Source organism: Sapajus apella, unplaced genomic scaffold, assembly GCF_009761245.1.
Source record: "Sapajus apella isolate SASKATOON/1434 unplaced genomic scaffold, GSC_monkey_1.0 scaffold28, whole genome shotgun sequence".
NCBI lineage: Eukaryota > Metazoa > Chordata > Mammalia > Primates > Cebidae > Sapajus > Sapajus apella.
In genome coordinates this window covers 3,490,372-3,502,483 of record NW_022436968.1, presented here as the reverse complement: position 1 = coordinate 3,502,483, position 12,112 = coordinate 3,490,372, and the positions used below count along the sequence as shown (strand labels likewise).

The window sequence follows — 12,112 nt, the reverse complement described above, 5'->3', positions numbered from 1 at the left end:
GTTCTGAGAGGCTAAGTAACTAAGTTTAGATGAATTAGAATAGAAATGAGACTAAGTCAAAAGTTCTGCATCCTACTCCAAGCTCTTTCTCCTATAAAATGCAATTTGTAAGTCATTTGCTCTAAAATCCAAATGAAATTAAAAATATGATTATCCATATCATTGGAGAATAGCCTTGTAGAGAATCCAAAACAACAGATAACACACATATAATTTCTAGGTGATTTTGGAATGAACTAAAATGAACCTATTCCAGTGGTATTATTTTCCTGATGATTATAATGATGATAATCATGATTATAATGAAGATGATAATGGTTTTCTTAGGATAACATTACAATTAGCTGTGTTTCCTGAGCACATATCAATTCATGGCTACGATGAACAGCTTGGAAGTATGCTAAGCTCCAGAAAACAACCAGCTTCATTATTAGAATATAGCACGGACAATCTACTTAGATACATAAGTGTTAATAATTGCCTATCACTCTTGATGGAATGTTATGCTTACTCTTGACTGTTTTGCATATAGAGACAATGTGGACACTTTATTTAAACTACCTTACAGATAAGTTTCCCTGGTCTGCCTGTTGGTTGTTTCTCATGCTTCTATAGCTATATTTCATTAAAAATCAGAAATCAAAAACACAGGCATATGTGCCAGCTATAGTGAATGGGTGAGTGGCTAGGGGTGTGGGGATGGCTCAGAGATTATTTCAAACAACAGGAAACTTCAACTTCCCTGGTGCTCTTTAGATAATAGAAAAGTAAATAGGAAAAAAATCCAGTGGTGCAAGATTTGTAGAATAATTTTGACAGTACATGGACAGCCAGTCTGCAGAAGTGAATTTGGATGTGTACTGCCTGAAGAAACACTGATCGCTTGTTGGTTTAAAGTCTATAGACTAATAACATGGTCTTTCTGGAATACTTAATTTCTAGAGGACAAATGGAGCTTGGTTTTAGTCTTCATTTTCTGAATACTTAAAATATTATTATTATTATTATTATTTTTAGCTAAACAGACATTTATTTTCATTAGTAAATGAAATTTTTAAAGACATACTCTTGGGAGGGAGTTTTCTAATGTATGACACACACAGCTTTCAACCTCAGAAAACATGAAAGAAAGATTAAAGGCAGAGGTTTTTTTTCTGTATGAAATATATTTTACAGGAACATTATGTAACACTAACAAACATTGATAATACATCAACAACTCTCTGCAGAAATACAAGATAATTAATACATTCATTCTGTCTGTGTTTTATCAAGTTAAACATTAACAGTGTCACCATAAAAGGCATTTGCTAGCATAAATGCTGATTTACCATAGGAAAAAAATTCATTTTTCTTTGTTATTGGCCAAAACTGTTTAAATTATATGTTAAAAAATGGCTTTCAAAGTGAACTTTGTGTACAAACATTTGCAGGTTTCCCATTGCAAAAGGACATACCAATCCAATAAGGACTGAGATATATACTAAAATGGTCATTTCTTGGGGGATATCAAGCTAGAGATCCCAGAGGGGCTCAGGCTTAAAGTCATGAAATGGCTTCTGTGAGACCAGCCCTCAGTTTTATCCTGATTAAATTTACTGTATCTGGGAAAATGGGTGAACTGGGTGGGAGGCCACCCAGAAATGGAAACTCAGACCAAGGACAGTCAGGTCAAGAATGTTAGAGCAAGTTCTGACACTAAGGGAGGTGGTCCTGGCCAAGGACATGTATTTATCTTATTTTGAGGGCAGTGGTATCCCTATTTTGCAGTCATTCACATCAGGCTGTTTTAGCTTGATGCCTTAAACATTTAAAAAATATATGCTCTAGTTAAGGCTCACCAAGTAAACTGATTATAACTGGCCTTCTCAGGTAATTCAATTTGAGGAAGAGAAGACACTGGTCAGAGGATGTAAATTGTCTAGGTAGTCCTTTCTCTTTGTAAATGAGAAAGCCACCACACTCGGAGAAAATTTAGATATCTGAGTATAAGTCTGAGAGCCATACCTGCCTTTATCATGAATTTAGTCAATATCCAAAATATAATTCTGGCATTATCCTATCCAGTTATCCATTTTCCACCAAGTCATCACACCCACAATGTGCTGCCCTTGTTGGTTCTCGGCCCTTGATTAAGCCCATCTCTCTGCCCCCAATTTCCAAAAGCTTTCCAAAGCTCACCCAAAACTGTGCTCCAGAATTGGCAAATTCCCTTCTAGCCTCAGGTGCTGCACTGAAATTCTCATCTTTCTTCTTGCAAACTGAAGCACTAGCTTTTTCTGACAATACCAAGCCTCTTTTACCCTCCCACTAAGTGGCTGTATTTTCTACCCTCCTCCCCTGCACTTCAGGACTCAGAGGTGGAGTGCTGTCCTCCTTAATCCTCATTACTAGTCTTAGAGTATTAAGTCACTACTTCCCTCAAGCCTTAGCACTGATTTTCACATTCTTGTTATGCCTGGAGTTTGGTCCACAAGTTTGATTTCTTTTGATTAGATCCCAGTTCAAAGGTAAAAAGTGTGTTTTCTGAATGAACAACTGGAGGAAACTATGCCTATGAAACAAACAACTGTTTAGAAATGTAATTTTTCAGAGAGATTTTCTTTTGTAGATATTTAAAAACATTTTTAGTTGATTATACACAATTTTAAATCATTAAGATGTGAGAACTGAGTTTTTAATACCTTTGATAATGTGGGCTCATATATTTGGGGCATGGCAGAGTCTTTAACAAAAGCAGGAAATCAGAGTGCTCAGAATATTGTGTGTGTGTGTATGTGTTGTTTTTGTTTTTGTTTGAAATGGCTTGAATTCTATTTACTAGGTTTATGGAAAACATTGTGTCTTGATATTGTACAGAGCATTGGGATATATCCTACTCTTCTTTAAGTTTCATACATTCTACCTGCACTTATACTACCCTTCCTAGGAATGGAGATAAAATATACTTGAGGTAAAAAGATAAATTAAGGTAGAGAATTAAAACATTTTCACTAGCAATTATATAGATGTTTGAACTCATATGGCTTTTTTCTCTGTCTTCCATGCTAAATAGACTTGTCTTTTCTTTACTATGAATTCATTAAAATCATTTGTTTTGATCTCTTTGCGGGGTGTATGTGTGAAGTATTGACATGTGAACATTAACATTTCTGAGTAAAAATAATGTTTTCCATAAACAGAAATAAATTTCCATATACCACATTCCTTTTTTCAAATAATGAATACGTAGCTTCTTTAAATATATGCACTGGAGTATAAGCGATGGACTTTAAAGGTTACATTGAAGAAAGCATATGATGTCACCATCCTGCAGTTGTGTCATATGCTATGTCTTCCTACGAAATTTCTACTTGAATTTCATGTTGTAATAATCCTGTGATCATATTATTAATATTTTATGTGATCTAAATATACCATACATAAATTATGTTGACTGGAGGAAAATCAGAAAATTTCCTTTGTGAAAATGTAGACATGTTAATGTGCTAAAAACTTATATAAGTATTCAATAAATATTTCTTTACAGATGAATTAAAAAGTCAGCCAAGGTCTCTTGCAGCAAGATGTTATATGGCTTGGGTAGGAAAAAAAATCCAGAATCTTCTTGTAATTGTATGAGTCCATAAAGGATAATATATGTATAAAAACTCTGAACACATACAGACAGACTATATTTCATAAAATGTGCTCTATTTCCCATAAAAATCAATTCTCTTCCGTTTTCAGACCAAAAGGAAAGCCACAACAATAGCTAGCTTGCCAGTTTGCTTGTTAATGCCTTACATGATGTCTTTTAATTTCAACTTCAATCTTTTGGAAGTAGACTTATTATCTCCATTGAACAGATCAAGAAACTGAGGCTTCAACTAATTGGCTCAAGGTTAAATCACCACTATGGCATGGCCAATGTTTAAACTCAATCCCGTCTAATCTTGTGGTTACAACCACTCAACTAGCTGTTGCACACTTATGACCGGGAAGAGTAGATAAGTAACACTTCAAGGTGAACTATTTGTATCTGAAAGGAGCATTTCAAATAGGAAAAAGTGCACATAAATGATGCAGGATACGTTTATGAACTGAGGCATAAATACAAACTTTTCCAGAGTGTCTACCAGGGCCCAAGGCAACTCTTCAGTGGAAAATCTTCATCTGTATTGCAAATATCATTTCTGTGTTTATCTATAACCGTGAACATAACATAATATTACAGATGACTGGCTACATGACTTTATGAAGAAAACAATGAAAGCACAGAAGTTCAAGAGAGCAGGAAAAATTGTGAGTTAGAGTTCATAGAAAGCTTTATGAATTTTGCAGCACTCTAATGTAAATCCCAGAGGGGAAAATACTTGCATTGAGACATTTTCTCTCAGAAATCTTGAAAAAATCTTGACAACTTAATTCATTTCCTAGGCTTAAATATTCTAGGCTAGTCTGGTGACTGTAATAGCCTGGGCAAACATTTTTATTTATTTCACCGTTGATACCAATATTTGTGCTATGAGCTGCTGTCTGCATTTGCTGCTATTTATTTATTTCCTACAGATCAAATTATTGGCCCAGACAAAACGTGGTTTCTGGTGAAGTACTCCTTGTGCTCATGAGCAAATGGAAAAAGCTTCCATTTTAAATGTAGGTTTTACCACATGACTGAATTAATTCATGTTACAAATACGATGGGAAATCATTTGATGTTCACGCCTATATATGTAGAGTGGAGACATAATCAAGGTAAATATTAGTAAATCAAGCAAAAACCCTATTTACACAGGTAGGCAGTCAATATGTTAAAATACTGTGTCCAGTTCCAGGTCAGCCACTCAGCTTCTTTGAGATTCAATTTTATTTCCTCTAGCATTTGCACCTTCAGTGTTTTATTGGGTTGACATAGAACAAATGAAGTAATGTGAGTGAATCTTTGTAAAACTATAATGTATCACAAAAAAGCTAACAATTTTTATTTACTTGGTAGCAAACACTTTCCATTTGCTTTCTTTTGTCTATGTGGAGAAATAGGAAACAGAACAAGGGAAAATTTTAAAGTAAATATTATAGCACTTATAGGATGCTTAGAATATATAGACATGAATTCAAAGAAAAGAGTAACTCTTTCAAGCATCTCACACAGCATCACATCATGAGGAAATATTTTTGAGTCTGAAACTGCCAAATGGTTAACGCTCAGAGTGCAGAGTCTGCCCCAATGCTGGGACTTGTTAGGTAGTGACACTTCTTCCCTGGTCCTCACACTTGCTGGATTCCGGAATTAGCAATTATGGCTTTAACCTTAGCTCTATCACATACTCCTTTTACTTAATCTCCTTGAACCTCATTTCTCACCTGTCAAAAGCATATAGTATCTCTTTCACATGTCTGTTGTGAAGACTGAAGGAGACAGTATATCTGAAAAGGCTTCCTAAATTGCAATGGCTTCTAAAGAGAACAAGCTATTAGGACAATTCACTTAGACTATCTAGATACCCTTTCCAGATGTCAGCTTCCTCTTAATGTGGAAAAATGGGTTGATGGAATATTAGTAGGATGGATAGAATTTGGCTTAACTGTTTATTTCTGATTTCTTTCTTCCATATTTCAGACCTGGGTTTAATGAATAAATTATTGCTTGAAGATAAGGAATGGAAATTTTCCTAAAAATTGATATTATAAGAGATAATGAATTGCCACAATGTAATGTTCAAAAAGTAAACACAAGAACTCCACACAGGCCTGTAGCTAGACTCAGAGCTAGGGAGGCCCTGTCTCCCCTCCCAAGACACAAAATCTGGGACTTACATTTTTTACAAATAGCCACTAAAAGCAGGGGAAATATTGTCTCCCCACCTATATACTACAATCTGGCATACTCTTTATTTTAATTTTAATTCCGTTCCTGTTTAACCTATGTATGCATGAGGAAAATAAGCTAAACATAGTCATTTCCTCCATTCTCTCTGTTATTTATTTACTTTTTCCAATTTGGAAATACACATAAATGAAAGTCATTACTTTAGTCTACCACAGAAACGCTGTCCTTGAGTTATACATATTTTAATGCGATGCTCTAGGATGTTGTCAAAAATTGATTTTAAAAATTTCCAGCCATACGGAGAGCCTCTTGGCATATTTTGTAAAAATCACGGTTGAAGATTTTATTCATTTTATGTTTTCCAGTGATGCCTTGTAGAAAGATCTATGCTAAATAGTTCCTTTAATTTAGCATAGATAAACTTTGTCTTTCATCTCTGAACTTATTATAAGACAATAAAGATCTAAGTTTCATTTAGCAGAGACCTGTGTGGATTTGTTCACCTTTGTAAAGCCCAGGACAGTGGCTTGCATATAGCAGTGACTCTGCAAATATTTGTTGAATGAATTGATTCAACCATAATTTCTCCTTTTATATTGGTTGCAAAGAAACTTAGGGCTAAATGCAGTAAGTGTAATAGGGTATGTTTCTGATATATTTATTTTCTTTAACAATTCTGATTTTATGTTTTCAATTTCTATTTAAACAATCTCCTTGAATGTATTTTAATTATAAAATACTGCCAACTCTTTCTGAAAACTGGTATAGGATGTCATAAAAGAAAAACATTTTATTTTCTAGAAAATTAAAACCAATGTTGTCTGATTTCATTTTATAAAATATCGAACAACTTATAAAATTAAGTACCTTTTTACTGAAAAAAATATAACCACTTTTTCTGAAGCATGACCAAACTTTTAGACAGAAAAACAACACAATCAGAAAATACATACGTATTATATATATGTGTGTATACACATACACAGACACACACACACACACAATATACGTATATATGTATATATACTGGATAAAGAAAAACAAATAGTTGAACTTAATTTTTTTTCATTAGAATACATGAGGTGCATATATATATATATATACACACACACACACACACACACACACACACACATATATGAAAGAAAATGTTGCAAATTTCAAGAGGTGTAAAACATTTCCTATTTAAAAACTTCCAGAAGGACAGTTTAATTTTAGCAATTTAAAACAATGAAAAGCCTGGAAAGCCCTAGCTTTGTGGGTTTATAAAACTTGTGTTCCCCGAACCTTTCTGTGGGTGTGGAAACAGACCTAAATCTAAGCCCCAGTCTTATACTGATGAAGGGAGAATAACATTAAATGGACTGTTTAGTTCATCTGACAGGTGTCCTGGCACGGGGCTTTGAAACAAAGAGATCCGAAGCCCTTTATTCAAAACTCAGTAATGCCTTGGGTCTCATTAAAGGAGACAGGGCAGAGTAGAGACCCAAGTCAGATGCAACCAGAAAGTAATACTGGCAGGGATGATTGAGCAAATTCTTTGGTTTCCTGATACTGACTACATTGATGTGGCTTTGAGGATCATGGAATTTATATCTCTGAGCAAGTATACCACACTCTAGTCTACTGCACGTATTAGTTTTGTTGAAGGTATTGCTCTCTTAGTTTGCATTTATCGCACTTTTTGGTCATTCACCTCCTGCTGATCCTTGCTGGGATCTCTTTTAACTGATATTAAAAATGAGATACAATTAATTTGTTTTAACATTTAGGCTTTCTTTCAAGAAGATCTCCATTTTTTAAATCAGAAATATGTTATTGTATTAACAGCTCTTAAAGTAGGCTCAAAGAAAAAACTGGGAGAGATAGGTAAAGGTTTTTAATCTATAGTATTAATGACATATAAAAGACAAATAAGAGTGTGTTAGATCCTTACTTCCTTCTGGTGGGAGAGTCCATGAATGTGTGTCTAACAAGGGAATTGGCTATGACATTAAATGAGCTATGAACACACAGCAAACTTCGAGGAATAGGAGTCAGACAGTTCCTGTTTTCCCTCCTTGGACAGATTTTGGCATGTGAAATAGAAATTAAGAGGACAATGACACATAGACTCTCTATTTTGTTCCTTTTAGTTTTTTCCAGTTTGTGTCCCCAAATTCAGGAAACTGCAAATACTATTGGACACTTGGAAATGTTGAGGAAGATGACTATTATTTAAATGATTTCTAAAGAGGGTATACATTGTATTCTGATGAAAACATTAATGAAGATAAAGATATCTAAAATAATTTTTTTGAGAATCTTGAAGTATGCGATCAATATTTAATTAGGAATTACAAGCTTCAATTGACATTATCTTTGTTCCTGTCTTAAATTTGTATTTCAACAAACATGTATTTTTAAAATTTACTTTTATCTCAGAAGTTTTTCTTTGGAGTTTGCAGGATAAATCTGATGTCAAACTAGAAGATCCTGGACTACACTGAGTGACAGGAGAGTTTTCATTTGCATGTATTTAAAAATATATTCTTTTTTTTTCCCCAGATGCCCAATAAAGCGATAAGATAGGGAAAAAACGCCAATTCAGAACAGTGACACTAAACATTAGAGATAATCTGTTTGAAACCGAATGTACATGTAAATACTTTTTGGAATAAATATTCAATTCTCAAATCTCTTTGAAAATGGGCAAAATGTTAACATGCATATAAATGACTTTGAGAGACTGGTAGATTCTATTTTGATATCTATTGGAACAATTTTATAAATGCATATATATTTGTATATTGACACTAATCAACCTGAAGAGTTCTTGTTTCAGGAAAAAAATTCTCAGGGAGAAGTTTGATTTTTCTATGAGTACAAAGATGAATGGTTCACTGAAGAATAAATGCTTCATTTTTGAAGATTTTTTCAAATGAATTAGTTTGCAAAATAGATATAAAGGTATTTTAAATGCAGTTAGTAGCAGTGGCTTTTCATAACGTAAACATATAATTGTTTACAATAAATGTGTAAAATTTACATTTATTTTCATTTAAAATTTAAAATATACACAATTAGCCTCAGACTTTGATTTTCCATTATCTTTTATTATTTTTAATAATATTTCTGTGGATCAGCATATCACAAAGTACATTCTTGAAAACATTAATGCTGCAAAACATGTCACAAAAATGTGTTATTTATCAGCCAATTTTGTTAAAAAGCTGTTTATTACAAGGAACTATTCATAATTTTTAAAGGTATGATTATAGCATTGTAATTTTGTTAAAAAATGATTGATTTTTTTCAAGATGCATACTGAAGTATTTATGAATGAAATGATGAAATTTCCAGGATTTGCTTCCACATATTATGAAAGTAAGGAAAAAGGATAGGGGTGAGGACAGGGCTGGGTTAGGCATGGATTAATCACTGGACTTGAATGATGAGTACATGTGGGTTCAGTATGCTATAGAGCCTATATTTGTGTATTTTACCTTTATTAGAAATTCTCCACAACCAAAAGTAAAATAAATAAATAAAAGATGCATATCTCTTAAGTATTTTATAATGAACATAAAAGCTGTGAGAAGTTCTGGGTAGAAGATCCATTTGTTTATATGACCTCTTCCAAACTTATAGATCACTGAACTATTCTTTTCAATAAATATCTAAAAATATCTCTCCTGGATGCTTTGGGATTGGCTATATAATAGTAGAACCAATGTTTTCACATGTATAATTGTCCATGATAATTTCTGTCTTCTAGCACATAAAAAATTCTATCTACATATTGAAAAACATTAAGATAAAATATGGAAAATGTTGATAAAAATAATTTTTATTTCCAAATTCTAAGAGATTTCAGATATCTGTAAGTGTATTGACTAATTGCTTTTTCAATTTCATAGACGTTTATCCTGTTGTTAAAGTAAATCAAATTTCAGAAAGGAAGAATAGATGATAGTATATTTTTTAAAAGACAAGGAACGACTCTTTTTGATTCAATAATTGCCACAAATCTAGATATAACTGCTTAATAGCTAAATGAAAACCTCTGCTTAAAAATCTTCACATATCATTATCAACCTCAGTAATATTATTTACATATGTTTTATCCCGAATTTCTATAAAATCTAAGAATCTGTTAAAATTTCAATTGTATATCCATGAATTATTTCTTACTCTAGAAAAGGTAGATTAGCTAGAGACATTCTTCAAAGTGAAATTCTATAATTGCTAAATATGATTTATATTTTATATAAAATTCTTTATAATTTTGCATGTCTGAGAAACTGCATTTTAATTTCAAAATAAGTTAAAGGAATTCACTATTAAAAAAACCTATAAATGCCTTTTAAACTTTGCATCTAAAGACAACCAGCATTACTATTAGTGGCTGTCCTTTCTAGATCTTTAGAGACTGGCAAACTTTTCATTGTTGACTTTTACGGAAATTTAAACAAGAACGTCTGCATTTATTACAATATATTGCCAAAAATTGCATTGATTTCCATTGATACTATTAATTTGATAAATGTTTTGTTATTTGTACCATTTGCACTGTCAAAGCAAGCTAATTATATCTTAGTGACATTTCTGACAAGTGCTCTAACTATGGCAAAAAAGGTAGGTCTTCTTTGCTTCAACAAAAAGTTATTGAAAGCTTGAACTAAGCAAAAGTGGACTAGCACATTAAAAGTCTTGTAAGGTTCGCTTTGGAATAAGTGGTAAACAACCATTTCCCAGGACTATCTTTTAATAGAAGTGCTCACATTTTGTAGTAGAAAATATTATGTACCTGCATAATCTGTTCTTGCATAATGCCCATCTTCAGACTTAGTTGTTGTGGTTGTGTTATCTGTATAAAAAAATTAACAATAAAAATTAATTGTTTCCTGAATATCTAATGTCAAACACATATTTCCTCCAACAATATCTTCATTGCAATTAAGGAATTTTTACAACTGTAGTTCTAAGCAAACTGTATGCAAAGACAGATTTACAATGTCAATTTCTGTTTGAGAGCAAATAATAGAATGACGAGAGCTTTCTAAAGTTTGAGACAAGAAAAAGATTCACAATTTTAACTGAGAAAAATTAGGCAAAGAAATAACAAATCAAAAACTAACAAAATGCTGGCTTCTGAACAAGAAAGACAATAGAACATTCTAGTACCTCTTGCTTTTAAAAATGCATTTTAAATATTTGTACTGAATCAATACATAAAAATGGAGTTATTTGCTTTTAATTTCAAGGATGTCTAATAAATTATTAGAGTCTTTTAAAAAATGTTTTTGACTTTCTTTTTTCCCTTTGCAAGAAAATGTCTGCTATCTTGTGAACATTAGCTTCTGTATTTGTGACATTGTGGCAACACAGTTACATTGTATAGAGACAGATCTGGACTGTTGCTGAGAGCCCCTCCAACTCCTATAATCGACACAAATACTACAGTAGACTCTACTATCTATTGTAAATAAAAACTGCCTTTTGGAAATGAAATAGCTGTCTAATAAGGAGTTTTCTTCACTTTTCATTTTTGCACGAAGTCTAAAAACATTCTTTGAAATGAATTTCGGTGTGAACATTACCTTGGCATCGACCCAAAGACATGACTTCAATTTTCTCCTGTTTCTGACACGATGCTTCTTTGATTTGACATGCATTATCATAAGATTTCCCATCAGAAGCACAGAGGGGATTGAAGTTGGTTTGAGAACAGTCAATGTTACACACACACCTAAAAAAAAGAGATAAATAAAAATATATAACACCAATAGTGTTGTTACCACATTATAAATAAAACACAAATGAAAGAATTGCTAAGTTGACAAAATGCAAGTTGGTAAAATTGAGTTCTATCTTTCCAGGGAAGTTCCTCCAATTTTCTAACTGAGAAGAAAAGAAACACAGAACTAATGGAAAATAATTCCAAAGACTGAGTGATGAATGAAAAATGAAAAGGGGCCAGGTGCAGTGGCTCACCCCTGTAATCCCAGCACTTTGGGAGGCCGAGGCAGGTGGATCACAAGGTCAAGAGATTGAGAACATCTCCGCCAACAGAGTGAAACCCCGTCCCTACTAAAAATACAAAAATTAGCTGGGTGTGGTGGCAGGGTGCCTGTAACCCCAGCTACTTGGGAGGCTGAGGCAGGAGAATTGCTTGAACCCAGGATGTGGAGGTTGCAGTGAGCCGAGATCGTGCCACTGCACTCCAGCCTGGGTGACAGAGACTCTGTCTCAGGAAAAAACAAAAAAAGAAAGAAAAAGAAAGGAAAAGGAAAAACTAAAAGATGATCGTCAGTTAAT

At 33.1% G+C, this 12,112-nt stretch overlaps 1 protein-coding gene across 1 annotated transcript in view; it reads right to left on the bottom strand.

Annotated features, from left to right (window-relative positions):
* Positions 1–12,112, bottom strand: part of TMEFF2 (transmembrane protein with EGF like and two follistatin like domains 2) — a 248,660-nt gene that overhangs the window by 39,747 nt on the left and 196,801 nt on the right. Inside the window, exons 6-7 of the mRNA XM_032292588.1 lie at positions 11,395–11,543; positions 10,602–10,661 (exon numbers count right to left, since the gene is read on the bottom strand). Of these exons, the coding sequence (XP_032148479.1) occupies positions 10,602–10,661; positions 11,395–11,543 (209 nt within the window). The remainder of the gene's footprint in view (positions 1–10,601; positions 10,662–11,394; positions 11,544–12,112) is intronic.